Source organism: Molothrus aeneus, chromosome 6 (assembly GCF_037042795.1).
Source record: "Molothrus aeneus isolate 106 chromosome 6, BPBGC_Maene_1.0, whole genome shotgun sequence".
NCBI classification, from domain to species: Eukaryota; Metazoa; Chordata; class Aves; order Passeriformes; family Icteridae; genus Molothrus; species Molothrus aeneus.
The window spans coordinates 6,617,477-6,643,604 of record NC_089651.1 but is presented as its reverse complement, the minus strand read 5'-3'; the positions used below and the strand labels follow the sequence as shown (position 1 = coordinate 6,643,604).

The 26,128-nt window shown below is 38.6% G+C and overlaps 1 protein-coding gene across 1 annotated transcript in view; it reads right to left on the bottom strand.

Moving 5' to 3' along the window:
- The window catches only part of KIF18A (kinesin family member 18A), a 30,972-nt gene extending 10,871 nt beyond the window's left edge, over positions 1-20,101 (bottom strand). Inside the window, exons 1-13 of the mRNA XM_066552260.1 lie at positions 20,018-20,101; positions 18,756-19,139; positions 17,921-18,078; positions 16,920-17,024; positions 15,916-16,026; positions 12,803-13,000; positions 11,390-11,563; positions 10,423-10,497; positions 10,072-10,181; positions 6,668-6,830; positions 5,969-6,133; positions 5,428-5,549; positions 5,013-5,251 (exon numbers count right to left, since the gene is read on the bottom strand). Of these exons, the coding sequence (XP_066408357.1) occupies positions 5,013-5,251; positions 5,428-5,549; positions 5,969-6,133; positions 6,668-6,830; positions 10,072-10,181; positions 10,423-10,497; positions 11,390-11,563; positions 12,803-13,000; positions 15,916-16,026; positions 16,920-17,024; positions 17,921-18,078; positions 18,756-19,080 (1,945 nt within the window). The 5' untranslated portion in view covers positions 19,081-19,139; positions 20,018-20,101. The remainder of the gene's footprint in view (positions 1-5,012; positions 5,252-5,427; positions 5,550-5,968; positions 6,134-6,667; positions 6,831-10,071; positions 10,182-10,422; positions 10,498-11,389; positions 11,564-12,802; positions 13,001-15,915; positions 16,027-16,919; positions 17,025-17,920; positions 18,079-18,755; positions 19,140-20,017) is intronic.
- Between the last annotated feature and the right edge of the window lie 6,027 nt (positions 20,102-26,128).

The following is a 26,128-nucleotide window of genomic DNA, read 5'->3' as shown; positions in this document are numbered from 1 at the left end:
AACAGCCACAGTTAACTTGATGAAGTAGCTTAAAAGAAAAATTTGGAAGTCTTATTTTCTTAACTAGTACTTTCACAGCTACAATGCATCTCTTTAAAAACAAACATTATTTCAAATATGTATTAGAGAAGAGATCACATATTTGCTGATCCTTAACTTCAGGCTGATGTTTATAAAAGATAATTGTCAAAATTCTTGAAGACACTATTTAAGAGATTCACTCAGATATTAAACATAAAAGCCATCACCCACTGATCAACTGCCTCCATCCAGTGACATGAGGTGGTTTTGGTCCTAAGTCTGCAGTATCATTTGTCCCAGAAGACTACTCAGAAGTACTGATTTATCTGACAACAAACAGCAATAGCAGATATTTACAGGCCTGGGCACTAATACCAGAAGCAGAGTGCACTATGTGTGAAACATGAGTCACAGGAAAAGTGAGCAGAGCTCATGGCAAAACAGCTCTGATGAATTGAGTTAGTTCTAATTGACATTAGGGACAAAATAATGGCCAAGACTTGTCTTCTTCTGGAACTCATGCTAATACATGCAGAAGGGGATTATTTCTGGAAACTGTGCTAAATTAAGTCTAGCAGGTTGTTCTGCTAAAGTGAAATTAAATATTAATGTATTCATTTCAATAAACATTTCTGGGCTACCACTGATTGATCAAATTACAATTCTAATCATGCGTTTTCATTCCTTGAACAACTGACTCATGGAATTCCAAACTGCAAATGAGGTCTAGTCAATGCATTTCAATTATTTCATATTCCTGTGACCCAAAGGCAGCATCACTGTGATGGCAAGTTTCACAACAGGTTCACAAACAACAGCTGTGAACTGAAAAAGGCTCAAATCCAAGCTGCATTCTTGCAAGTCCCAGTGATCAGGTGTACTGCTTTACACAGCATGAGGAAAAACACTCAGAAGTCACCTAAGACAGTATGGAAGAGCTGCTTAGAGAAATCTTTCTTATTCAAGGCAAAGCTTTCTTATGCATTCTTATTTTATGCTTTTCCTACTTTTAATAAAGTCTTTTACTATGTGCAATTATACCTCAATTTTTCCTGCCATGTAAAATAAAAAACTGACTTTTCAGATCAGAAGGTTTGTGACAAGGGGAGGCAATGGATTCCTTTTTTTTTTCCTATAAATCAATTCCATCCTCTCAGTGGTAATGTACAGTAAGGCTTCTGGAAATGGGATACTTGAAACAATGCCAAGAACTTCCCCATTCAAAGAAATACTTGCAAATACCAGTCAGAGCTCTCCACCCATCAGGCTGAACTCTGAATACTCTATGGCTCCCCATTAATGAACACTTAAGAATGGGTGCCCAAATACATTCTTAAATGAACTTGTTTCCACAGCCTGTGCTTTCTTTGAGACAAACAGTTAAATTGTTCATGACATTGCATGCTTATAGTTACATTAAGCATACAAAAGCTTAATCTAAATTATTAATATATGTCAAAAAAAAAGGGTATTGGAAAGCCAGCATTTTCTGTAAAAAGCAACAAATCTAACTTCTAATTAAGGTCAGAATTTTACAAAAGGTGTTTAAAGACTTCAAAGGCTAAAGGAAAAAGAAGCTAGAGAGACGTCAACTCCTGTAGCGAAGCCCTCTATGTGCTTTGGCAAAGCACATGAACTTCAATTAGCTTTCACTAGAAATCAAGAGCTGATTCACAAGAATTGACCACCTTGATAATTTGACCATAGAAACAGACATTGAATGAATGGCCAGAAAACCTCTTTATCTTTTCCTCCCATACTATGACTTTAATACTATTTAATATATGAGAGACCCTTTCCAAGGAAGACATCTTCATTACAAGCAAAGACTTGGGCATTACTGCAAATCAGCTGAAATTCTTTGCTATTTTCAAACTTCTGACTGGAAGAAGGACCTTACAACAAGATAATATAAAAATCAATTAATATAATAAAGTAAAAATATTTAGAATTATATTCCAAGAACTTATTTCTGTAGAAGACTTTTAACAAAACTAGAATAAATCCCCCCACCCTTTCACCCTTGCCATCCTCCTCTTTGCAATTTTCAGATTCTTTTCCCACGTCAATTACTAGTTTGACTTTGTTCTTCAGGCCCAGTTAAACAAATGTAGTCAATTCCAAAGAAACACACAAGACCTTAAGGTCCTGCTTTCATAATTTTACCTATTCTGCAGAAATTATGTAGCTGCTTTGACCTTTTGGAGAGTCAAAGTTCTTGTAATCAGAAAAGTTATTTGACTTAGAAGACCATAATTTTTATGTAAACATAAAATTTTAATGAACATATAATTTTTATTAAAACATCCAATAACAATTAGTTTGCATTTGAACATTGTCATGGTTCTCTCAAAGAACCTCAGGCAAAAGTTTGTGTCATTAGAAAAGTTTCTGCAATGATTACTGCCTCATGTTCTGCAACACTCAGAATTCAGCAGTGTCTCAATACTGATGGTTTCCTGCATCCCTCCCAATTTCAACACACAGTAACTAAAGAGGGACCTGTAGCTGGTTCATGATGGAAATTTCCAAATTGGATAAGGGATGGATACTGCACACATCCCTAGATACTTCTGAGTACCACAAGAGATACAATTATTTATTTTGTAAGCCTACACTGAAGAGAAATTACCATTTTTCTCATAATGCTTTTTGTTTTATACATTAGTGCTATCTCATCTTTGCAGAGGGATTTTTTTCACAAAAATTGTCTTTCAAATGTGTTAACATAGGTTCAAAGCAACACCTGAGATTTGTTACTAGCAGACCTAGTAAACGCTCTTCCTCAATCTAAATGCTCCAGACTTACATTTCATAGCAAGGAATCATTGCATTGCCATCAAACAAACAAACAATTGAAGAGGAGAAATTTGGTTGTGTTTGTGCTGAGCAGAAAAAAAACCCTCAAGCATTAGTAAGTGGATTACTTTTTCCCCCCCCACTTGTATTGAAGTGATTGTATCAACACCATTAGTATTTTAGGTAATCTTTCCCTCAAGGTTGCAAAATCTGGAGAACAGTTGTTTCTACCATGTTGTATCCTGCAGCTATTGAGAGGGGGAAAGGAGTAACAGCAAAGTCTCCTATTTCCTCTTCCAAAGACCACAAAGCAAATAAAAATCATAAAAATACCACAAAATATTTTTGTGATAATCTTCAGGCAAAGACACCATTTACAACTGAAAAAAGTCTGTCTTAGCTGGAAACTGAAAATCATCTACCTACTTGAACATAAAGTACAAAAACTTGAGGATAATAGAAGAATTGGAAAACCTACACATAAGGTTTTGAAAATTCCCTTAAATAATGTCTAATGACTTTAATAAAATGAAATGTTCATGTTTTAATAGCTCATGTGGCATTTAAATAAGAGTAATTTCAGTATTGATTTCACTAAGAGCTGATGAGGCCTCTTCCATCACAAAACTTCAAGAAAGGTAGAAAAGAAGTAGATTAGCACAGCTTACTAGCATCAGAAACTGAAATTCACAAGAATGATAACCTACATATGACAAGACAGAATCATTACAATCAATATTTCCTTACAAAGGATATTAGAGGGCTTCTGGATTAGTGTCCCTATTTATTCTGTCAGAAAAAAGAGTACCTCTACCCAAAAACCCCAGTACCTAAAACCATATGCCAATGATGTAAAATAAATACCAGCTTTCACCCTTGCTGAATGAATCCCTGACTGACATAGGCAGAACAAGAAGTGTAAGCATGCAAATCTGCTAACTTGCTTTTCCTCCTCTCTGTAGAAACAAAAGCAAACACACATTAACAAGAAAAACCAACCCAAACTAAAATCAAACCAATGCCACTCAGGAGTAAAACCACTAAACCAACCAAAACACAAACAAAGCACAGCAAACCACTCCAGCCCACTGCCAAGGCAGTCTGAACTTCACAGTGCAGCCAGTGAAACACTGTGTATCAACTATGGGGTACCATCAACAGCAACACAAACACGTGCCAAAAATCACAGACACTCCTTATGAGCACAGGGGCAACACGTGGTTTTGATAAAATAATTCTCCAGCTGTAGAGAAGAATGAAGCTCTCAAAAGGAGGGAACTCATTTCACTCTTCACCAGGAGTCAAAGCTCTTTTTGGGACTACCAGCTTTTGAGAAGCTGAAGTATTTTTGAAGCAGTATTTATGTCTTTTTCCCTAGTTACCTAGGGATGTCTGTCAGTTATGGATTACTGGCAGTAATGAGAAAGCCTCAGGGTGTTGAGTGCTCCCTGTCCACAGCACAAAACACAAGCATGGGCCCCACAGCAGTTGCACTATCAGGATGAAATTTGGCGTGTAATCCATCAGAACAGCACTGTCTATAAGGATTCTTCATCCCTTTTTACCCAGACCGTGCTCCAGGGCAACTCCCTTCACAGCTAAAGAAGAAAAGCCAGCTATATAGAATTATGGGGGAAAATTGGGGCCATCAGGATATAGCAAAAGTCAGTTCCATGGTGGATACTATGAATCCTTTGATTCTTGGAAACAGAAACTCCTAAAATATTGTACTACATTGCTTCCAAGTGAACCTGTAATTAATAGTAAATCTCATCTCCCCCAAGGCTATTAGAAACTACAGAAAACTATGTCTGCCTAATGTTTCAAGTCACTTTAACAGAATTATAACAAACTAACACTGATTCCTTTCCCATCAATGTCACATGAAAGATTGAAATGCAATTTTTAATAGCACTCACAGGATCTATGAACACTGATACATGGGGTACATTATAAGATGAAGAGGATGAATTAATCTGTTGCAGTGTGTGTCTAGCCATTGAAAAAGTAAATTACTTTCTCATATCCAATTAAGAATGGTGCAAAATTTATAGAAAGTGGGTCTGAGAATCAATTTTACATTTGGCTTCAGTGTCTGCAGAAGTGCAATCTGTGTTTATGGATGATATCTGACTGTTGCAGGAGATATTTAAAAGTACTTCCAACAGAGAAAAAATTAATTATATACTTACTGCATGGGGTGTTTGGTCTGCTCACAAGCTGTGGGAATGAAAAGATAGCTGACATTTCTACTTCATGGTTTTGATTTTGATCCTTTTCTTCAGTCTGGTCAGCCCAAGCTACTGATTTTTGTCTTTGAATCAGCTGCTCAACCTCTGCATATTCAGTCTCACTTAGGTCATTTGTCAACCCAGCTTCTTTCAACATCAAGTGTTGCTTGCGAAGCACTGGAAGTGCAGTATTTAGTACTCTGTAAAACAGCAAGAGGCAAGACAAGTTCCCTTAAGAAAACACAATTTTAATCCAGAAAACAACAAGTTTGAGAAGAACCTAGCTTCTGTTTCAATTAAACTAAATTCTCTAAATAGGTATTTTCCAGTTACAAGTCAGAATGTCTTATCCCACCTGCCATGAAACCATACTTACTTTTCTGTTTGCTTGTTATACTGATCTTGAAGGGACACCAGAGCCAACATGTGTTCAATCTGGGCTTTAAGGGCCTGAACTTCTAGGTTTAAATGGCAATACTGCAGATCTTGACAAAGTTCCTTTAGGAAATTAGGAATAAAAATGAAAATCAAACAGCTGTACATCAAACTGGTAGAAAGAAACTAAAACTTCAACTAAAAATAATATTAGATCAGTAAAGATGGAGTGGAGCTAGATTATTATAATAATGTTTAGAAGAGTAGAAAATAATTAATTATTTGTTTTTTATTTATATGCATAAATATAAACTTGTCGATTCCTTTGACCAATAGTGTGTGTGTGTTTGCTGCAATCAGCATTAAAAGTCCAACAGGCCCACATGGATGCTTATCCATGCATGCTCAAACACATCTGCCTCTTTCTGCATCCTCTTTCCATACACTTAATTTCAATTATTAAGCTGTTCCTAACTCGGAGGTTTTACCCTTGTTCCAACTCTCCCCCATGCCCAACCATGACAAAGTGAAAGGTGTTTTACTTTTGGGAGGCACCCATCTTGACCCAGGAGGCGCATTTCATTTTCCACACGGTGCAGCCACTTGGTGTTCTCCTCAAAGAGATGGCTCTGCTCTTCCTTCTTCTTCTGCATGCGTACATAGTGGCTGTTCAGTGCTGAAAGCCTTAGATCCCGCTTGCAAGTGGCCTGAAAAAAAAAATCCCACCCCCCAAATCATCAGCATTTAAGGTGGAAACTTGCAAATTATGTTCACCAAGGTTTTTTTTATATATAAAGATTTTTTTTCCTTACTTTTATATAACATAACCAAATAGTTCCTAATAAGTCGAGTATGTCCTACAAAAAGCCCGCTAAAGGATAAAGCATTGAGTAAAAAGGAAAATCCTCTACCTCCAAATGTCAAACTCTTCTGATGTTTGCACTGCTTCTGAAATATGACAACTAGAAGGCACAAACCCAGCAAGAGCAAGTTGGATAGAAGCAAGGTAGTGTCCTAACAAGGCAGAGGGTGCCCTTTTCTATTTAGAAGACAACCATACTCTGCCCTTGACCTCAAAAATTAGATCACTACATCAACAGTCACAGAGGAGTGACAATCTGTGTGTCCCATTTGAATGAAATATTCATGCATTAATTCATTATACAATTACTTAAGAAAAATTAACACAATTATACCAAAATGAAGAGATGATACCCTGCACTACATTACAGAAAACTCACCTTTTCTACTCTTTCTTCAGAGCATATCAGTTGAATTTGTTCATGACATTGATTCTGGTAATATTTCTTTAGTGTATTTTCTTTCAGTTTCTTCTCCACCCTGAGGTACTCTTTTCTGATTTCCTCACGATTCGTAAAAACATTTTTAAGTATTTCTTTGTACCTAAACCCAAAGGATAATAATCAATTATTTACTGAAGACTTTTTATGACCATCTCTTTGGAAGGGGAATTTTTTAAATCCAGATTAATAAAATAAATATAAAGAAATGAAAAGGAAATGAGTAAAGCCTAATACAGATAGGCACTAAATAAAATGTCAGTACATCAGTAAGAATTTCATGTATTTGAACTGAAAATGGGATGGGAAATTTTGAAGGAGTCACTGAAAATAAATCCTGTTATAATTATGAAGACAACACAGGGATTTAAAAGGCTCATGTGAAGGAGTTTCAGATGCCTTTCTCTAACTCCAGAAGATACTAAGCACCTATGTTCTCTACTTCTTACATCTATTTATTAAACAGGTCAGACTACTGTTGCCATAGACACAAGGTGCTCAAAACCCTGCAAGCTATCCTCAAAGAAAAGGAGAACCACAAAGGTCTTGGGATGCTCACTTTCCCTGAAGGAGCTGTACAATCTCCATCACTCATGGAGGACAAAAATCAGAACATTCACCATGTTTTAACACATGCTAGGCTAATGGGGGGAAAACCAAACTGTGGTAGATGGTACTTGAGGAGTTATTGAGTAACCACTTCTCTGGGTAGCCCTAGTCTGCAACACAAGTCAGAGTAACAAGAACCAGTCCTGGAAGCATTGCCATACTGCCATGTAACTGCCACTGGTGGCACCTCTTCACTTCACTCCTGAACACTGAAAATGTACAGTAGAGAATGGCCAAAAAGATACTGTACATCTCAATAATAACCAACCACATATACAAAGTATTTCATTACATCCTATGTTGTTACAACTTTACACAAAAATGAAAAGCTTAACATGCAAGTGTTCTAAAGACATGCAACATTTGAGGTTATAGTTTTTAGTATTAAAAAAAACCTCATAAAATTAAAAACTGTAAAAATGCTAAAAAAACCCATGTTCAACTCCAGAACAAGCTCAAGAGACATTCTTGTCATGTAAGTGACTTCTTGCCAGTGTTTCAGAAGTAGCAATTCTATTTCACAGTCTAAAGTTTGAATAACAAAGTCTTTTATTCTATTCTGAGTGTTTTATCACTCGCCTTTTAAAAAGAAACAGAATTAAGAAAATAATTCTTCTCCACAGATTTAGCAATACAAGAGCTTTTCACTGAGTGTCTAGAGAATGCTATCATATCTAGGTAAAAAATGTGTACTAAAACACTCACAGAATTCATAAGAGCTATTTCTTTAAGGAACAATAACAGGTTAATGGTTGGAGTCTATGATCTTTGAGGTCTTTTCTAACCTAAAAGATTCTATAATAATGAAACAGCCAGCTGCAGAGTATCAGAGCTCCTACCCTACACTGTTTCTATCTATACAGCTATACTCCTGATTGCACTGCCTTGAGAACTTTTGTCCTCCACAGAAACATGCTTCCTGCCAGCTGCTTGGGAAACACAGCAATAAGGAATCAAGGTGAATGCTCCCAGTTTCCATCACAGTAAAAATCTGGGCATAATTCAGGTGAGGGTGGAGATTCTGCTTCTTTGTACCCTCCTTATGAGGAGCCCCTGCTGGAAAACCAACCTTTTGTGTACTTATATTCACCAGTGTTCCAAATACAGCATCAAGTACAGAAGCCTTTGTGGATTCAGCCTTTCAATTAGCACATTTCTGTTCTTATGGAGCTACCTTTACCCTCTGGTCTGCACTGTAGAAATTACACAGTTACCCTGTAGGCACACTGAGGCTATGAACCCCCCTACACTACCTGCTGTCCAAGAGCTCAAGGACCTGCTGGTTGTAGCTCTGGAGCCAGTGCCCACTGTCTACCCTAAGAGGCTCAAGACTTGAAGGGTTGGCACACAACCCATCTCCAAGTTTTAGCAGAAGGATGAATGACTTTTAGGTTTGAAGAAGCAAGTGATGCTTCTTCAGTGATGCAAAAACCATGGGTGGTTGGACCTAAACACAAGATCATGGACAAGGCTCTCTTCCCTGTCCCAACTAAAAGGGAGAAGACAGCACAATATCTTCAAAACCTGTAAATGAATGGGAGAAATCAATTCCTTACCCACACCACAACAGTATGGTGAACCTAGCAGGATACTCATGAGAAGGAAGAAATGAGACATGCACATCATTTCTGACATCCAGAGGGACTGGGACAGGTTTACATGTGGCCCTTTGGATTTGCCATAACAAACATTCTCTGACCAGCAAACCTTGGCATAGAATACATCCAGCCTTTTGAAAAGATATTTTAGAGACCTTGCCCTTGGCTGACTCTTCCCACACACAAAGAATGAAATAAAGGGCAAATCACAGGAAATTAAATCAATCTTAAAGACATACAGTGCAAAAATATGCAGGAAAACTGTCAGAACTATCAACATGACTTAGAAGCCCACACTTCTTTTGAAAATTTAATTTAAATAACCTGAATGAAAGGGTTTATTGAAATGTCTGCAATGCCACTAAAATAAAATGCAGTTAGAGAATATGTTGCTTTGAATGGTTTCTTACTATACCTCAGAAAGTTTTCCAGGTTAAAAACCAGCACATTCAAAGGGCCAAATAAAAAAAAAAGTTAGCTGAATCAACTTAGGCAAGTAATTGTCAGAAAGATGAGATATACAGAGACCATCCAGAAAGTCTTTCTCTCCAAAACCTACCCTCTTCATGGAACACAACGATTTCTGCAACAAATTGATACTGCACATTTTAGTTTGTTACACTTTGTGTTCTTTCATGAGATTGTCACAAGAGAAAAGATAGACAGGAACACTACCAAGAAGAAAAAGAGGCCAAGAAATATTAAAGCAATAGAAAAGAAGCAATCTACAAACATGAAGTGAACCCTTTGTAGAAAAACTTGCAGGTTTTGTCTCTCTCAAGCCTTGCAGGAAAGATCCCACTTGAGCTAGTGCCTGCCAAGAGTGGCAGAGCCGCTGTCATTTATGCAAATGACATTCTGCCTACCCACAAACACAACCTGTTCAGGAGCTGTGCTGGGAGCCAGCACTCAGATGCTTCTTCCTGTCACATGCCATTTCCTACATCCTCCCCTTTCGTTTCAAAACCACCACCAAGTTGTTCTGAACAGAAACAACACGTTAGGCAAAGCCATACCTTGAGCTAAGTAAAGCAATGTTAAAATGGGAAAACCAATACTGTAAAGAGTAGGTTTGTTTTACAAATGCTTTTACAATTTAGACAAACTCCAGCTTGGAAGCAAATGTGATTCATTTACCTTTCTATTTCTATTCGCTGGTGGTTTGAAAGTTCTGCAGTATTATGATTTTCAGGAATGCTTGCTTGCTTTTCTTCGTATTCTCTCAGTTTCTCCTTCAACATGAGGATCTAAACCAAAAGAAGCACCCTTTAATTGAAATATGGTTTTTGGTTTATTTCCCAAAACTATCATTCTGTGCTGATATTGAACAGCTTTACAAATGGCAGCAGGTGATATTCCTCTTAGAAGACAAAATTTTCTTACTTCAAAATCCATTAGACCCTTATAGATTTAATCAGATTAACTATTTTTTATATTCAAAGTTAACAGTTAACCTTTCAACCTCTTCACAACAGATTTTATACGTACCTCTTTCTTTTGTTCATTGCAAATTTTAGCATACTGGCTTATGTGACTGTCCAAACTAACAACGTTGCTCTTCAACTGTAAAGAAACAAGTCAGAATTTAAAGGCAGCTCCTTCATGTTTTCATGCATAATAAGCACAGTGTGTAGATGTAGCACAGAGTTAAACATGCACTATGTTATGAGGAAAGAGATTAATAAAATTCTGACTTGCACAATGACAATATGACTGTCAGCTTTTGCTGTCATCTGTTGCACACCCGTGGCCAGGACATTTCCCTCAACAAACCAAGAATAATTACATTTACATATGCAAGCACATTTTGCATTTATTCAGATTAGTTTTACTATTTAAATGTCTGTCTTGTGCATTTTATTATAAAAGCTACCTTTAAGTACACAACGAATGGAAACTACAGTGAACCCTGTATTACATAAAGAGAATTAGGAGCTGCAATAAAAAAGATAAGGAAAAATGAAATTAAACAATAGAGAGCAGAAAAGGACATGCCAGTTTTTCATTTATCAAGACAATCTCACTGAGCTTCTTGACTCCAGCTGAATTCTACCTGTACAACCCTGGACTGGGTCTTGTACAACTGGTCAGAAATTTCTTTAATGTACACTACAGTTCTCTGAGAAAGTAAGAGCAAAACAGTAAAGAAGAATGGGAATTCTACTGGCTGAGGATTATTTCTAAATCGCATGCTCACAAAACAAACTGTTTCAAACTGGCAGCATCATATCATTAACAAAGCTATGCTGCTTTTAGGCCAGATCTAAGATCTACTTTGTATCTACTACACCTACCAGTCAGATAAGGAGGAGTTGACCATAAAGAAAGAAGATGGAACAGAACAAATTTTTGAGTCAGAAGTGAAGGAAAATATAATATTCCAAAAGAAATAATTTTTCTTTTAATACTAGATTATTGTACTTTGACAAGAGATCAGTAAAAGCAATATACTCACAGAAGATTTGATATCCTTGGCTCGGTTTGCATACTTCAGAGTGTTGTAGGTATCATCATAAAACAAAGAGGATGGGCTAATAGCAGCTATCATGATTGTTCTGCAATTTCCTCCAAGAGAATCCTTCAGTAAACGAGTCAGCTTGCTGTTTCGATAAGGAATGTGCTTCTTGCTCTAAGAAGAGTGAGAGATATTTGCATGGTTTATTAAACTGTACTTCAAATAAAAGTCTGCTTAGAATTTCAACAGTACCACAAACCATAACAAACAGCCATGAAAATTTTCTTTGACACAAGTAATTTTTCTTTGAAGTATCTGTACATCTTAAACAGTTTAAGTCTCTTGGAACTGTTCAACACCTTTGCAACACGTGTATTAGCTAGGTTATTTCCTGATGTCTGGATACATAACTCCTATTTCTGTGAGGGGGCAGCTAACAGAGAAAAAGTAAACTACATTAAATTACATTCAGTTTACAAAATCATCCAGATTGGGAAGGATCTCTAAAATCCTTCTAGCTCAATCCCTCTGCTCAAAGCAGAGTCAGCTAGACTAAGATGGCAAGGACTACACCCAGAAGGGTTTTGATTACCTCCAAGGATGGAGATTGCACACCTTCCCAGGCAACACATACTCTGCTTTGTGAAGCTACAGAATTTTCATCTCTTTATACCAAGTTTGGTCACTAGGAACCCAATCCCATATCAAGTAAATCAATGTGATTCTTCCATATGTCTGCAGCACAGATGTTAAACTCCACCTTCCCCTCCAACAAGATGGTGATGAGGACATGCAGCATCAGGAAGGGAAATTTAATCTGATTTTCTGCTGGCATATTTGAAGGAGGAATTTGCTAGTTGAGCAGAAGGACAAAAAGAGCGTTATGGTAGACAATGCACTTCACTTATGCAAAGGTTCAGGAGGTTTTATCATTCTCCTACACAATTGTACCTATTCCTTGCCTGGAGCTGGTGAGCCAGATCAGGAGACTGACTCATTGCTTTGAGCAGGGAGGTGTGTGTGTATGGATGTATGTGAGATCCCAAAAGAACTACTTGGAAGAGAGATACTGTTTTTTCCTACAAAAGCTGCTCCCCCCTAAGATTAAAGGTTAATTGTAAGGTTATTCATGTACTCATGCAAGCTCCTCTACGTATGCTTGATTTTGAAGATAAGAAAAGCAGGTACCATTCATCTTTGATACTATCCTTAGGCAGTTGCACATAAGTTTTGAGAATTTTTTTCTCACTGGGACTGTCTTTCAGCTATCACATATATGATGGTAGAAACCCTTAAGACAAATATTATATGAGAATGATGATGTGAGTAGCATCAACAATGTAAACCACATTATTCCATCAGTTGAGCACTTTTTAAACTGGTTGCTGAACTGCTCGGGAGAGCAGCACCTACCTTAGGATCTGCCAGTGCATTAATGACATTTCCAAGAGCAAGCAGGGACCTGTTAATATTTGTTCCTTCCACAAAGCGAGCCCCCTTGGCACTGGTTGCTTTGGCCCGTTCAGACCCTGCCAGGTCAATCAGAGACATTTTGGCAATACGAATATTTTGATTAATACTAGCTGTTTTATCTTGCTGTCGTAGGTAAATCTACAATTAAAAAAAAAAAAAAAAAGAAGAAAACAATTAAAAAGTAACCACTAATTAATCTAAGCAGTAAATTAATTTCACAGTGTAACAACTGTTTTAAGACATTTGTATTGGATGTCCTGCCACTTTGCCTTCACTTAACTGAATCACAAGGTATCTTTTTTTTTGCTCCTGATTCTCTCTCCCATCCTGCTGCAGAGGATTAAATGACCAACTGGCCCATGCTCACAAAGTGGCAAAGGTAAGTGAGGGTTTTTTTACAGGAAAAATGAATTTCACAGCTCTTCTTCTGCACTAAAAATGCGTATTACACTCCTGAACTTGAAATTGAAAGGTGTTCCTTTTTCAAATGCACATTTAGGAGTACACCATAAAGAGATGCATAGGGATAAACCAGGAAAAGGCTGACCCTTCAGTGATTTAGATTTAATTGCATCTTCCATTAATAGGAAACAACTCATTTACTGCTGTGAAAATACACTCCAGGATCTTTTCAAATGTGATGCCTCCTGAAGCCACTTGCTTGTCTTGTCTTCATCCCATCTTCCCCAAAATTTCACAGTACCAAGATGTACAAAGAACTAAATGTTTCTGCTGGTGAAGGTACTCTTTCTTCAGGTTTATAAGGAGGCAGGAAAAGCATGAATATACAGTCAGTAAGAAGAAGCAAAGTTATCCTTAGATGGCTTTCTACTTTATACAGTATTTATTTCCCCTTCTCTTGTATTGAGTGCCCTGCACTTGTTAATAGGGCTAATGGTTAGTGACACATTCATGACTGCCTTTCTGGACAGTGGATTTGCAAAGAGCTGCCATCAACACAAGGTGACTGACTAGTAGAGACTCACCAATTCTGTAGCTTTAAGCTTTGTGCATGAGAAATGAAGCCTTCACAATAAGGCTTCATCACAAGTTTCTAACAGAAAACAGATTGACAAGTATGGTGAAAGAATAAAATAAAATTCCTGTGACTTGCCATGAAATGTAAATCTATTTCGAACAGATATGTTTCTATATCAAACAGTACAACTAAGTTCAGTTGTACTGTTTCCAGTATAATAGACAAAAGAAAAAAAAGAACCTCAGGCTGGGAACAGGCTACCAGAACAACACAGTAACTATCATTAATGAAGGAGGGAAAGGTAGAGTGACAGCCAAACTCTGTTGTATGACTCAAGCTTTTGTAAAAATTCAAAAGATACAGGAAATGCCCCAAAGCAGAACACTCTCAATAGAACAGTGTAGCAATTCAGATTTTCCTCTCAGATGCAGTAAGTGCCTGACCCAGATAGATATTTCAAACCTAAGACATATGGTACAGTAAAGCAAAACTTGCATCTTTAAAATCAGCTCAGAATGTCCTGGGCCAAGACTTACCAATTTCTGAGTCAGTTTCAGAAAATATCCTCATCCCATAAAGTTAACAAGAAAAGCCAAAAATAACCTATCTCTACAAAAAAGCAGCTCTTAAAATACTAGAAACTTTAAAAATAAAGAGCAATCACGACAGCACTGGGAATTTCTCACCACTTACATCTCTGCAAACAAAGACACAATTTCATTATGCAGAATGTCACAGATTTGTGGAAATAGATGAGGGACTGAAATGATTTATTTAATTGCTTGCCACTTGTAGAAATGCACTGAGAAAAAGGCTGCCAGGTAATAAAATGCAGAGCTTTTTCCCAAGAGGTGAGGGAGGTAAGAGATCCCAGCAGCAGGTAAACAAGCAGAAAGCAGCAGTTCCCTCCACTGCACCTGGAGCCTTTCTGAAGGCAGCACACATCCATGACAATGCAGCTCTCAAGCCAAACCACTTCAAAAGAACTCTTTGTGCAACCCCGTACAGTGCACAACAAGGGCAGGCCTCTGGGGAAATTCAAAACAGGAAGGGCAATTGCTAGCATAAGTTTAAGGTATATAGAAAACAGAAGCTTTTAGAGAGGTAATGGCTTTTACTCTGTTCCATACTTAAAAGATGTTTTTTAAAAATTTGTTATAGTTATTTAGCATTGTCTAAGTCTGTAGATACTGTTAAAAACTTCCCAACAGTTTAGTGCTCTAACGCAAGGACCAGAATCAAATGTCTTGTAATATTTTTCAACCCAGAGTAGAACAAATAAATAATTCAAGATACTGCTTTGCAGTATGTAACAACATACAGGAAAAAAAAAAGACATTGTTGATAACAGGACTAGTTTTTAAACATCACAGGTTGTATTTAAAAAGAGAAGTCAGATGAATAAGGCAGTGTAGCCAACCCCAAAAATCTTTGGAGAAGTCTTAAGTTTTAGCATATTTGTACAACTCATTCAAAACTCATTTCTGAAAAGTAAGAAGCATCATTTCAATTTTCTAAAACTTGATCCATAGCAGGATATTAGGAAATCACTTTATTGTAGAAATTAACATTAACCAAGAAAGTAAAATAAGAAAGTACTACTTGAGATTCTTAGTTTATAGTCAGACATAACTGCATTCTATATATTATTTTTCCTAAAGAAATGCTAAGCAACATCATGATACCAGAAAGCATTAAAAAAGCCCCACTAATACCTTTCAGTTTATAAAATTACAATATGGAAGTCTATTAAAGCTTTAAATTACCATTTTACATAAGTTATTTCTTCCAAGGAATATAAGTTAAGAAGATATAAATACATATTTTATATATATATAAGCTCAAATTGGAATTAGAGATCTTTTCAGCGAATTCCTTTTTTCCAACATAAACCCTAACAAGCATTACATCCTTCCAAGGAATAAGGAGTACCAAGGAGAGTAAACTGAAAACCTTCAACCCCCTCTTCCCCAAACTGAGGTTCAACACAGTTTAAAGGCTTCCCTTGTATCCATCTTTAAACAAAACCTGCAACTGGCAGTAATGGCCGCTGTTTCTGGCCGTATCACCTCACCTGAAAGACAGCATGGGACCGGGAAGAGGAGGCATTCACATCTGTGGGATGCTGGGTCCTATTTTTGTTCCCATAATCCAACATCTGAAGGATTTCCTCTGCTGATTTAGGCTTGAAGAGTAGAGCACATGACAAACACAGGTTTATTTTCTTTTCCAACAACTATAGGAACACACTGATTCTAAAACACATTAATATTCACCTTCAAAAAAAGGCACTCCAAACAAATATTCTCAGCTGAAAAGCAGTAAGGTATGAGAAGTAAGCACTTAAGTGCACTAACTTAAATCAGCAAATATTTTTAGTTTAGAATTTAAACAAATATGAAAGATTCTCCATAGTTAGAACCAGCCTCTTTTAAGAATGTCTGGACTTAGTATATCACACTATTGAATGCATTAGGTACAAGAAAAGATTTTCCTCACAAAACTCAAGGTTTGGGAAGAAGGATGTTCACAGAGGCTAGAATATAAACTTAGACTACTGTGTCCTGTCAGAGCATGTAACATACACTGCAAGAAAATAGGTCCACAGCAATTGATATTCAGATTGGAAAATCAAATTCTATCACTGACCTTACCTAAGAATTGCTGTGCTGGCCTGGAAAAATAATTTAACATGGACCTCTTGAAATATGGTTATTTACAAACAAAAACAACCTTTAGACTTCACAGCTGTGTAGAGCACTCCAAGGTGGTAATGAAGGCAATACCAAGATATTTTAGCCCAAAAAAGAAATCTTCCAAAATCTGCTGGATGAGCATCAAGCCAATTGTACCTTTTTAATAACAAGGACTGAAGGTTTTTATATTTGCATTCAATGAGACTAGCAGGTTTTTCCACAATGCGCTTCTAATTAATTCATTAGATTTTCAAGTTCCTGGTGCTTATGGCCAGGAAAAAACCCAGTAGGAAATGCCTAAATTCCATACAACTTGCAGAACAATGGGAATGTTTCTCAAATATCTCAAGCACATTTTAAGTTTCTAGAGATATTGACATACCTGATGCAATGTCAGACCTTGAACTATCACCCCTTGCTGGCCATCCTCACGAACAGCCAGAGGTCCAGAATTGACCAGCAGATCACGAATCTGTTCATTGTAAACCTTTGAAAGGGAATTTACAAGATTTTGTTAACATATCTTCTCATAGCTGACAGAATTAAATCAACAGAAATCAGCAGTCTTTTTAATACTCCTTAAAGACAAAGTAGTGAATTCATGCTATAATTTTTTTACATTTTCCTATACCGAGCTTAAAATATTCAATTCACATGATTTCTTTTTAGATTTTAGGAATAATTCTTTTCAGTAAATAATCATTCTTTATTGAAAAAAATTACTTTCTTTAACAAAACCCAGTTTTGCAACAAGCATGAATGCAAAGCATTTATTTTTCTCCACTTTACATCATGATCCATACTTCTGTAACATTTCTTTGTTCAAAGCTACTTGTGTTAAAATTTTTAAATCTCTTATTTCTTCATCTGTGAAAGCATATGACAATGCAAACTTTCCCCATCTCCTTCTACCCCTCCCAAATACCACCTAGAGTCCATGAAGACTTTGAGGGAGCTAAAAAGATAACCATTTCACTAGCACCATTCAGCAGTGGTGCCAAAACATGTCCTTGTAAAAACAACATCATTTTGTTGCGCTTTTCCACAGTTATAGGATCTTACTGTGAAGTCCTAAAACATTACCCTGAAAAGCTATTTTCTTGTACACATCAACAGATGCTGAGAGGCATGTAATTGGTCAGCAAGACACAAATCATGAACAATCAGTAAATATATTAGAAGTGGTGGTTGTTTTCGGGCAGCCTTCTGTCAATCAGTGACAGGTGCCCAGGAACACCAAGGTTGCAGAGCACAACACAGTTCCACTCCTGGAAGGACACATTTTGGCAGGCCCCAGGAGGGACCAGAGGAAAGCAAAACCAGCTTGTTTTTATTTATAAAATATGATTTATTAAAAGCAACATAGCAAATGCAGGAACTCACCTCTAAATAAGAGACAGCAACGTCACATGTTTTATCATCTTTGATTTGATCCATGCGTTTATAAAGTGTCACCATGGTTAAATACATGACTCCAGGGTCTTCAGGAGAACCTAACATTGTATGAGTCTTTCCAGCTCCTGTTGCACCATATGCAAGCACTGAATTTTCCCCAAAAAACAACAAAGCAAAAACACATGTAATTTATTTGTAAGCTAATCAGGAAGACCAAAGTGAAATGACTATTCACAAACCTCTGTCATTCTGCACAACTATTTCATAAATGGATAAAGTTTCTTACTTAGGCTTTACCTTTCAGATCTATAATTAGAGCGAGATGTTTCCAAAAAACACTCGTGAATCTTCAGTTCAAAATTCATTCACTGATACGTCTCATGAAAATATTATTTACTTACTCTCATAACCCTAAGGCATCGACTTACTGCTGATAAGCATTTAATTTCCTCACCACATTCCAGCAGCCAATTAAAAAACCCCAAGATCTTGAAGAGTTCATAAAGCAGGTTATGTCACACACTCAGTGACAGAACTGCTCCTGCTTGAATAACTCTAGATGACTCCCATTAGCACATATATTTCAGATAAACTTCCCAAGTCTATCATAACCTTAACACAAACTTAGTTTTAAAATAGAGTAGAGCTATCCTAACTTCCATAGACTAAAAAGTCAGCCTTTCATATCTACGAATTAAACCACAATATTTTATTCCTATCTCAGGCTTTTCTAACGGCTCTGCAGCCACTGGACAGGACAGTAGAAATTTGGAGAAATTCCCTTAAGTTTTTTTTAATTAAAGAAGATAAATAACAAAGTTACCTGTACAGTTATACCCATTTAGGAAACCATCAATTAGATTTTTGGTAGTATGCTCAAAAACTTCCAACTGGGATGAGCTGTCATCAAAAATGGCATCAAACATGAACTTAAGATCCTTCCTTTGTCTTTTGTTAATATCCCTGTGGGTCACTCTCTTCCTGTTGAAGAAGCTGACTTCCTCCTCCTTAGGATCAAAGACCAGCATGTGCTGGTCGATGACACGGACCACCCTGCTGAAGCTGCCCTGCTTCTCCTTCTGGCTCTCTGGGCGCACCCGGACCACCACTTGGACATGGCTGCAGACATCTTCCTTGCCAGGAGTCATCCCTTCTGCTCCCCAGCTCCACTCCCAGCACCCTTTCAGATCCAGCAGCCGAATCCTTTCTGCAGCACACAAGAGAGGTTTTATTTGCAATAGGAGCCTTTCACTCTTCCAAGCAGTTCACGCGTTTGCTCAGGCCCCTGTGCTGGGCCCAAGGGCTGCCCCAAGGAGACTTTGGCAAACTCTGCAATGGCCTCGAAAGGTGCCTTAGCTCAGCACAGCTTCCAGAAAGGAACCAACCAGCACTGCCCCAGGGAATTCTCGAGTTTATTTCAGAATGTGAAGTACTACATGGCCTACAGGCTTTCCTTTATACAGACCAAGCCTTCAGAGGAGGCACCGCATTTCTGTGGACCAAGGCGAGCAGTCTTTTTGCTCTTCAGCACAAAGAGGAGCTGCCCGTGTTGCCCTCCCTGGACTGACCCAGGCACGTCGCGCGTACATTTAAAGAGAGTTAAAGCGGGATTTACGTTAACGTGCCCCGCAGTACAGGGGATGCAGTAACCGGCCCCAAAGCCGAATTCCCTTTAAACAGCCCATTCCCTTTAAACAGCCCATTGCTGCTGTTGGCAGTGCGCTGCTGGCTTACCCCGAGCAGGGACACGGTGCAGGCTCCCAGCGTCGCCGCTGCCGCTCCAGGGCCGGCTCGCCTCCCTCAGCCGCGCCCTTCCCAGACCCGCCCGGCTCTCCCGGCCCCTCCTCACCCACCGCAGGCGGCTCTTCCTGGGGGCACGCCGCCAGGCTGGGCCCTGCGGCCGGAGAATCCCCCGGGCCGCCCGCTCAGCCTGCCCGGCACCCGCTCCCACTGCGGGCCGGGCCTTTCCCTCCCCGGGCTCACCCCCGGCACTCACCCTGCGGGCCGGGCCCGGGCCCGTGCCCGTGCCCGGTGTCAGCCCCGGGCCGTGCCCTCGGCCGTTCCCGGTCTCCCCCTCTCTCTCACCCCCAGGCCGTGCCCGCACCGTCCCGGGCTCTGTCTCTCGGTCGCTGTCCCGCACCAACCGCCATCCACCGGCCGCGCAATTCAAACACGGGCAGGCCGCGCTCCTCGCCTCCTCATTGGCTGTGCGCCGTGACGTCACTGAGCGCCGTGCGCAGGGTCCGCGGAGCGGCACGTAGGGAAGGGCGGCGCTCCCGGTGCTGCCGGGGAGCGGCCGCCTGTGGCTCCGCGTGTCCGGCTCCAGCCCCCCTGGGCTCTTCTCGCGGCGCTGCTCCGGCCGCCTCCGATCCAAAGCGCTTCGGGCTGGGGTTTCTGTCCCCGCCGCCTTTGGTTCTGCTCCAGCGCCGGTGCCGGCCCGAGGGAGCGGCCTGCAGCGGTGCCCCTCAGGCCGCCCCTCCGGGCGTGCGCTGTGTAAAATGAAATAAAACACAAACTCTGCGCTCGCCGTGAGGAGGAGATGCCCGGGGTGCAGGAGGAGGGGGCTCTCTGTGGGCAGAGTCCCTCGCGTTCCCCCAGGACAGGGCAGGGATGGGGGCACTGCCGGGGCTCAGCCGCTCCTCGCCCTCAGCGGAGGGGCCGGGACAGAAGGGTGTGAAAAACGCCAATCATTTGTTTTTAAAATTTTAAAAGTTTGATAGTAATAAAATGGTTATAAATATAGCAATAGAGTAATAAAAATGTTGAATTAGGACAATATGAGACAATAGAAACAAAGAGTTACGGACATCAGGGTACATTTTTCTGGGCAGCATAAGCCCGCAAAAGGACACATGTTAATCCTTAAAAACAAGAACCTGTTGCATATTCATACATCTCATACATGATGCATAAATTCCATTCAAACACAGGATTCTCTCTGGTCAGTGTCAACTTCCCCTGAATCCTGACGGTGCCTTCAAGCCTGAGTGAGGCAGGAAGAAGTTTGTTTCTTCTGATAATGGAGCAATAAATTTGTTTTCTCTGAAAGATGTAGGTGTCCTGTAGTTGCTATCAGTGCAAGTCCTTCCTTTAAAAAAGTATCTGACTTTTATATAGTTTACATACTTTTTTTACATAGTTTCTCTTTTAACATTATGTTATAACCTAAAACTATATTTAATACATTACTTAAGAAAATTAATACAGCATAACTTTCTAACATAACACATATAATATTCATTTTAATATTTGCAAAAAGCCAATCATAAAATAGGCATTTTTCACAATGGGAAGGGACAAAAGGCCCAAACTCGGCGGCTGCCATGGAGAGAGGCGAGCAGGTGAATCAGAAGCTGTGCAGACAAGCAGGGCAGAACAAGGAAAGCCTTCCCGTGGGCTCAGCCATCTCCGGGAGAGCAGGACCCATCTCAGGTGATAATTAATGGTCACCATTGTTGGGAACAGCGGTGCCACCACCCCGACCCTGCTCTGCCCCTGTAAGAGCCTGAATGAGAGATGCTGCACTCCAGGCAGCTCTCCAAAATGCAGTTTATTGTATCCAAGAGGTTACAGCAGCCCAGGGTGGTGGGTGACAGAGCTGTGCCCACAGCTGTCAGCTCCAGCTGCAGGCAGGCCTGGAGCCCCTTTGGTTTAGGTTACAGTGCATTCTATACTTTTCTTTAGGTTACAGTGCATTCTATACTTTTCTTTAGGTTACAATGCATTATATACTTTTCTTTAGGTTACAATGCATTCTATACTTTTCTTTAGGTTACAGTGCATTCTAGACTTTTCTTTAGGTTACAATGCATTCTATACTTTTCTTTAGGTTACAATGCATTATAAACTTTTCTTTAGGTTACAGTGCATTATATACTTTGCTGAGCATCTTCATACAGTAGAACCAATCTCTACCCTAACTTTTATCTCTAGCCTATCATAACTGCTATAATTAGCATATTCATGTTACTGTTCTTCTATCACTAAAAGTTAGTATGTTAACAGTTTAAGCTAGAAGTTGTTTTTCAGTTTTCTTGCAGTGGAAAATTCTGAGACCTTTTTTCTACTTGCCACATTTGCTGCCTTGTTTGCCTGTGCTATCTTTGTGCTTGGTAAAAACATCTTCTTGTTTGGGGTGGGTTTATCCTTTGCTCTAAGCCATAAAAACCCCTTCTAACTAACACACCCTCTGCCTCCTCGGTTATCCAGTAACACTGGCTCAGCAATTCTTTTCTTCTATATCAAAACTTGCTTCCATCTCTATTCCTTCATCAGACTCTACATTTAAAAATCTTTCTGCTAAGCTCACATATCTGTGAGACTTTCCTGTCAAACTTGCATCCTTCCCAACATGCCCCCTTTCTGTCTGGAGCACGGTGTCCTTTGCTCTGGGGAATCCCTTCAGTGCCTTGGGTCACTGCCCCAGCTGTGTCTCCTCGCTGCTGTGCCCAGCAGAAACCCCAAGCAGCCCCAGCTCAGCCCCTGGGGAGGAAATGAACTCCAGCCCAGCCAGAGCCAGCAGAGCACACCGTGGTAATGCTCATGTTTTCTGTAGGCACCCCGGGGATTGTTGCAAAACACACATCCGTGTGTCTGCTCAAAGTTAGTGATGTGCACTTTCAAATTTAAGGTGGGGGAATTACTGCCCAGTCCCTGTAGTAGTCCTGTCTTTGAAGCAAAGACTACAAATTAGATTTTACCAATCTACCTCACTTCTCAATGGAAAGTCTGTTGCTCTAAGTGCACACATGAAGAAAACACATGGAATGCATAATTAAAATACAAAATACAATAGAGAAGGAAAAAAAAAGTGATGTTTTTCTTTCCAAGTCTCAGAAAAACACTCGATGAGATATTCCTCGTTGTGTAAAAAGGTTTGGAGAAATTTCTCCTTAACCCACACCAGTGAATCACCCTTATGCCAGGCTCCATCTGTAGAATTCTTACTCATGTAAATAATACAGGGCTTCATGTTTTCTCTAGTGAGTTTTAAACCTTTGCATTTCACTTGAAAAAGAAGAGAAAAAGCGAATCTCAGAAGCCTGATTTTGCCATTTCTAGCAGTGTGGAAAGGGGCAGACGTAGAAGGAGAATATTTTTTAATTGAAATATGTAAGGTTGTGAGATGACATGAATTTCAGACTTTATCAGTAAAATTAAATGTGTGGTATTTAACATGGGTGAAGTCATGCTTCCCCATAAGAATACTGGACATCCAAGAGATTTGCCAATTTCACAATTATATAACTGCCACAAGTGAGACCATAATTAAAACCTTACATTGAAAATTATCTGTTTCTAAATTAATAAATGTCAGAATAAAGGATCAGTTTCTCAAAAATGTTCTCATATCTGAAGCGAAACATCTTGCCTGCTCATTTGTGCAGACAGATACAAGTTACAGAAGGCAGTGACCGATGCCATAGAACCAAGCAGGGAAGAAATAGTTCCTGAAATTGAGAAAAAAGTGTTTGTGTCACACCCATTTCAAACGTCTGAGCAGCCACTGTGTGCACTGCACTGTGTGCAGACAGTGGCATGTGGAGTGAAGAAGTGAGGGAAAGGCAGGAGCACAAGGCTGGGGAAGTGGTGGTGGGGTTGTGGCTGGGAGTTTTGGAGATCTTTTGGTCAGTTCAAGGGAGCATAACCCTTGAGGATGGCATCAATGTAATTTGGCAGAGCAGCTGTGCCACCATCCCAGCTCACAGCACCCACTGGTCACTGCCAGCAGCAGAGCCCTTGGCAGAACAGGGATTAAAACAGGAGAACTGACAGGGAATGTTCCCCTTGAAAGACGAGCAGAATTCAGTGGCAACACGGGAACACAGTTTTTAATGAGAACTGAACCAACCTTTTTACCATCTGAAAGTTGGTGGTGATTTCTCCAGACATCATAGTCTCCAGTGAGAGACTACTACTACTACTACTACTACTACTACTACTATTATTATTATTATTATTATTATTATTATTATTATTATTATTACTACTACTACTATTATAGTTTAGTCATAGTTATAGTTATAGTTATAATTAGTTATATTATTATATTATGTTTCTACACAAGACAGAGACAGTTATATATAATTATACCTTTATATATCATATATATATAATATTAGCTATATATAATATATAGCTATATATTATATAGTTATATGTATAATATAGCTATATATATTTATCTATAATATAGTTTTATATAGGTATAATATAGTTATCTATATATATAGATAATTATATATAGTGATATATATAATATAGTTATATATTATATATATAACTATATATAGTTATGTATATATTATAATTATATATAGTTATATATATTATATAGTTATCTCTATATATAATATAGTTATCTATAATATTAGCTTATATATATAACTAATATATATAATACTATATATAGTATATACTATATACACTATAATACTATATATAGTATTATATACTATATACTATATATAATACTATATACATAGTACTATTCTAATGTGTGTGTATATATATATATATATATATATATATATAAAAAATAATAGTTATATACAATAATAGTTATATATAATATTAGCTTGAAGTGTGTATGGTCACATGCCATGGAGTGTGGGACATTTCTGCATGTCCTCTGGTAGAACTAAGGGTGAGAGGTCAGCATATCTGTTTTTCTTGGTGAAGGGCTGTTATTCTCATAACTGAGGAATGAACAGATAAACCATAAAATTAGTTGGATTTCATGATATAAGGAAAGATGAAAGATAGCAAAATAGGTTATTGGAAAACTGATGATTTAAAAAGAAAAAAATAGTCTATGGTAAATTAAAAGTAAGAGACATTAAAGAGAAAATGTGAAACTCTGAAATAAAAATGTTCAGTGATGACTTGGAAAGCTATCACATATTAATACGACATGTGACTGAAAATAAAAATGGCTGAGATTAAATAATGGAAAGTGAAATAATGAGAGGAAAATCTGCTACTTTTCCTAAAGGTAGAGCTGGAAGCTAAAGAAATAACTAGTATTTTAAGTATTGGAGAATAGGCAGCGGAATCATTGAGGGTGTGAAGAGAGTGTGCTGATGTGAAAATAAATTTTGGGAAAAATACTACTGAAAATATTAAAGCAAGCTCTTTTGTGGCTTCAACAATGAAAATTAAAACCAGCTTGTCCTGGTTTCAAAGTGTAAAGAGCTGTTGCCTTCAAGGTTGTACAAGCAGCAATGCCATAGAAAGCCAAATGAAGCAGAAAAAATGCAATGCTTTTCTGAAGAGGAGGATAGGTTGGTGTAGAAATAGTGACTGATGCAGGAAGGTCCATCCCCCTTCCTCCCCTGAGCAGAGGGACATGCACAATGCAGTTATCTGACAGCCCTAAGCTGTGGAGCTCTAGTGCCCAGACAATTCAACAAGCAGCAGATCCACAAGAAGAAAAAAAAAGGGGTCTCTTAATGGTCCAGCCCCAAGCTGAGCAAGCAAATCCAAATCCCACAAGTATGGAAGACTTGGAGGGATTTGACTTGAATATTAGTTAATTTAATTTCATTTCATTTAAGAAAGCTGTTTCAGGTACATGTTATTCATATGAAAAAAACGTTTTGGTCATGGGACTGTTAAATGCTCTGTTTTGTATTTCTTGTCTGCTGGGGTTTTGTTATTTACTAGTATTACTGCTACCAAATTCACACTCTGTAGAAACATCAAACAGTGCAACAGAAATTATGACCCAGGCCATTAAGAGCAGAAAAATAAACTTTCCCAGATAACAAACATTATTAAAAGATTTTTAAAAATGGATAGAGGGAAGAAGTGAACCTGGACAGGTGTTCCACTTCTGCACATGACAGAAATACCAGGAATAAAATTACTAAGAATCTGTCCAAAAAGTGTGGTGCTGAAAAAGAGGAGCCATAACTAAAGTTTTTTTTCCTGACTTTTGTAACATGGTTTTAAAGTTTAATAACTTCAAAAATGCTTTCACTTTATTAAAAATATCATATAAATCATAAACTATCTCACAAGATACCCTCCTGCTTTTCATAGATCACTCTTCCCCCTTACCAATGTTTCCTGCCCTTCTAATAAAGTTTATTGTCACCTGAGTTGTGGCAATTCAAAGCATTTATGGAAATGTGCTGTAGATGCACTCAGTTAAAGTTTTCAGGTTAAATAACAAACTGAAAAAGCCTGAAAGCT